Source organism: Triticum dicoccoides, chromosome 6B, assembly GCF_002162155.2.
Source record: "Triticum dicoccoides isolate Atlit2015 ecotype Zavitan chromosome 6B, WEW_v2.0, whole genome shotgun sequence".
NCBI classification, from domain to species: domain Eukaryota; kingdom Viridiplantae; phylum Streptophyta; class Magnoliopsida; order Poales; family Poaceae; genus Triticum; species Triticum dicoccoides.
In genome coordinates, this window is record NC_041391.1 from 666,783,203 (window position 1) to 666,786,150 (window position 2,948).

The following is a 2,948-nucleotide window of genomic DNA, read 5'->3' on the forward strand; positions in this document are numbered from 1 at the left end:
GGGATTATATGGATTTTAGATTTCATAATTGAGGTATTCAGTTGTAAAAAAATGATTTTTTAAGGTGTGATTAGTCACTATCTTGTCTGGGCGCGTCCGTGGCGTATCCTGCTGTAGATGCTCTTACGGTCCTCTCGTCACAGTGCCTTCATAGCAGCAGCAGAGTACCACCACATGTAGCTGATTGCGTGCGCGCAGTCACCACAAACATTTCCTTTGTTTCCCGGTTAGAAATTCCACACGAACCGGTCCGATGAGGATAACATATCGCGAGCCGGCCACAGGCGTGCCGCCACGTGAGCGGCGCGCCGGTCACACACAGCGTTATCCCATCCACGCGCGCCCCTGGCCGCATGTCTGGGCGCCCCGGGCTGGAGTATATTGGCCCGTCGCTGCGCCAGTGCTGGACGCTTTTCTTCAGACAGAGTTGGCAAGCGCAGACAGACAGAACTTGAGAGAGCGCACGCGAGATGGCAGCCTCCATGATCACCTCGCCGATTGTGGCGCCGACGAGCGTGCCGTCCCTCTCCCGCCGGGGCTCCTCCTTCGCCGTCGTCTGCAGCGGTGGCAAGAAGATCAAGGTCGATAAGCCCCTCGGTACGTCCGTCATCAGCCATCCCCTTGCATGCATGAGTCCTCCAACTGTTGTGTTCCACTTCCGCACACGCATGCTCTGGTGACCATGAGATCGATGGATGGATTCAGTGATCTAATTAGAGGAAATCTGTGTTGCTCCGCAGGACTCGGAGGCGGCTTGACAGTCGACATCGACGCCAACGGCAGGAAGGTCGGCAAGAAGGGCGTGTACCAGTTTGTTGACAAGTACGGTGCCAACGTCGACGGCTACAGGTAACCCAACACATGAATGAAATATTGTTTGGTAAACCTTGGTAAATCTGGCATCGATTGGTGACGTGATTACCATACCTAACAGTTACTCACGTTGCTAATTTTCAGCCCAATCTACACGCCAGAGGAATGGTCTGAGTCTGGTGACCGCTACGCCGGCGGTGAGTAATTTTACTATTTGTGGTACCTCTTACTCAATATCCACATGCTTATGCAAGTAGAATTCTGGCCTCTGCATCGGATCGATGCACACAGTTGTGATACATGCACACCTGTACCTGATTAAAGTTACTCTAGCACATACTGTACAAGTAGGTGCCTCACCGGGCAGTGTAAAAGTTAGCCACAAATCGAAGCTACATAACCGATAGAGAAGAGTTGAAAGTTTTTTCTTGAAAGAAGAGCAATTATATTTTTCTGTGGGGCAGAACAAGCATTATATACTCAACTTGTTATTGGCTATGTGAATTATCATGTAGTTAGAGCTGCTTGTTTAGGTAGTATTTGATGCATGGGAGAGATACTATCCTATTTGATTTGTTAACTCTGTTGGATATATTCCCCCGCAAAAAAAAACTCTGTTGGATATATTAGCAAATTTTCCTAATAAAATTACTCAATAAGTAATCTGTGATGACAATGCTAACAATATTAATCACATAATTTAAGCTAATCATTCAAACGTGTACTAAGCATAGACCATGCATATATATATCTATGACAAAAAGTACAACCAATACATGTGATAGTATTTATTTTGGTGGTATACTAGATACATCTATCTAGAAATTTGTCATATGTGATTCCCCGTATATGGTTCCTTTGGTTTGCAGGATTATAAAAACTCAAGAAAGGAAAAGACATAAGAAATCTAATAAAAACGGTCCAATTAAATCAAATTAAACACATGCAAATGTATAGTTAGAATATTATTATGCCACTAAGATTTATAGTTTCGTTCTTCATGCATATTTTGAAAAGGAGGTAAAAGTAGATGTTAAAATCCCTGCATTTCTCCTTTTAAAGTAGGTTCAGATGAAAAATTTCCTCATTCTTTATTTGCCACATTCCCTTAAACCAAAGGCATGAGTAGTATCATCATGGGAAAAAAAAATCCTTCACTTTTCCTTTGAACCAAAGGAGCCATAAGAAGCTTAGGGTTTATTTGGATAGAAAATGTTACTCCAATAAGTACAGCAGTCTTGAACTAAGGTTGAACTAATCTTAGTTCAAAATTATGACACTTACTTTAGATCGGGAGGATTATTTTTCTTTTCTCTTCAAAACGCCTCGTGAAAAGGAAGATGATTTAGAAGTGATTTCGTTCGAATTCTCCGACAAAACCAGTAAGCTGATCCTCGTCCGTAATATTCGCATGCAGGAACGACCGGGCTTCTTATCTGGGCCGTCACCCTCGCCGGCCTCCTCGGCGGCGGCGTCCTCCTCGTCTACAACACCAGCGCTCTCGCCGGCTAAGAGAGCATCTACGTGTAACACAGGGCCGGGTCTCTGCTTGCATGCACGTCTCTGTAATCTGCGTAGCTACCTCCTGTGAATGTATGCAATCAACGATGCAAAGTAATTGATCCGAACAGATGGTTTATGTGTATGTACGTAACGCTGTTACGATATACTTCCTACTTTGGAAACTGTAAAAGGGTGGATTCTTGGAGCCCGTATGCACGCACCCTCTACCTAGGTATGTGGGACGGGCCTGACTCGTATCACAGAGTGCGGGCAAGGTTAAGGCCATGGATAAGACGCACATGCACTTCAAATTTCAGTTTTCACCACGAATCGAACCAATAATACATATATTTTGTGACTTAAGAATTAATACCATCGAAAACCTTTTTCAAATACGAATTTAGGTATAAGTTTTGTCACACATAACCCATATTATGTTGGTCTAATTTATGATCAAACATTCAAACTCTGATCCACCCCATCTCCAATGGCCTTTCACTAGTAGAAAAACCCTTATTAGTCCCGGTTGATGAGGGCCTTTTGTCCCGGTTCTTGAACCGGGACTAAAGGGTCGTTACTAATGCCCTAGACCTTTAGTCCCGGTTCTAACACGAACCGGGACAGATGGACCT

The 2,948-nt window shown here is 44.2% G+C and overlaps 1 protein-coding gene across 1 annotated transcript; it reads left to right on the forward strand.

The window, feature by feature from the left end:
- Positions 1-378: 378 nt before the first annotated feature.
- LOC119323392 (photosystem II 10 kDa polypeptide, chloroplastic-like) lies at positions 379-2,526 on the forward strand. Its single transcript, XM_037597037.1, has 4 exons — positions 379-597; positions 741-849; positions 958-1,010; positions 2,231-2,526. The coding sequence occupies exons 1-4, from the start codon at positions 471-473 to the stop codon at positions 2,323-2,325; spliced, it is 384 nt and encodes a 127-aa protein (XP_037452934.1). The 5' UTR covers positions 379-470; the 3' UTR covers positions 2,326-2,526.
- The last annotated feature ends 422 nt before the right edge of the window (positions 2,527-2,948 follow it).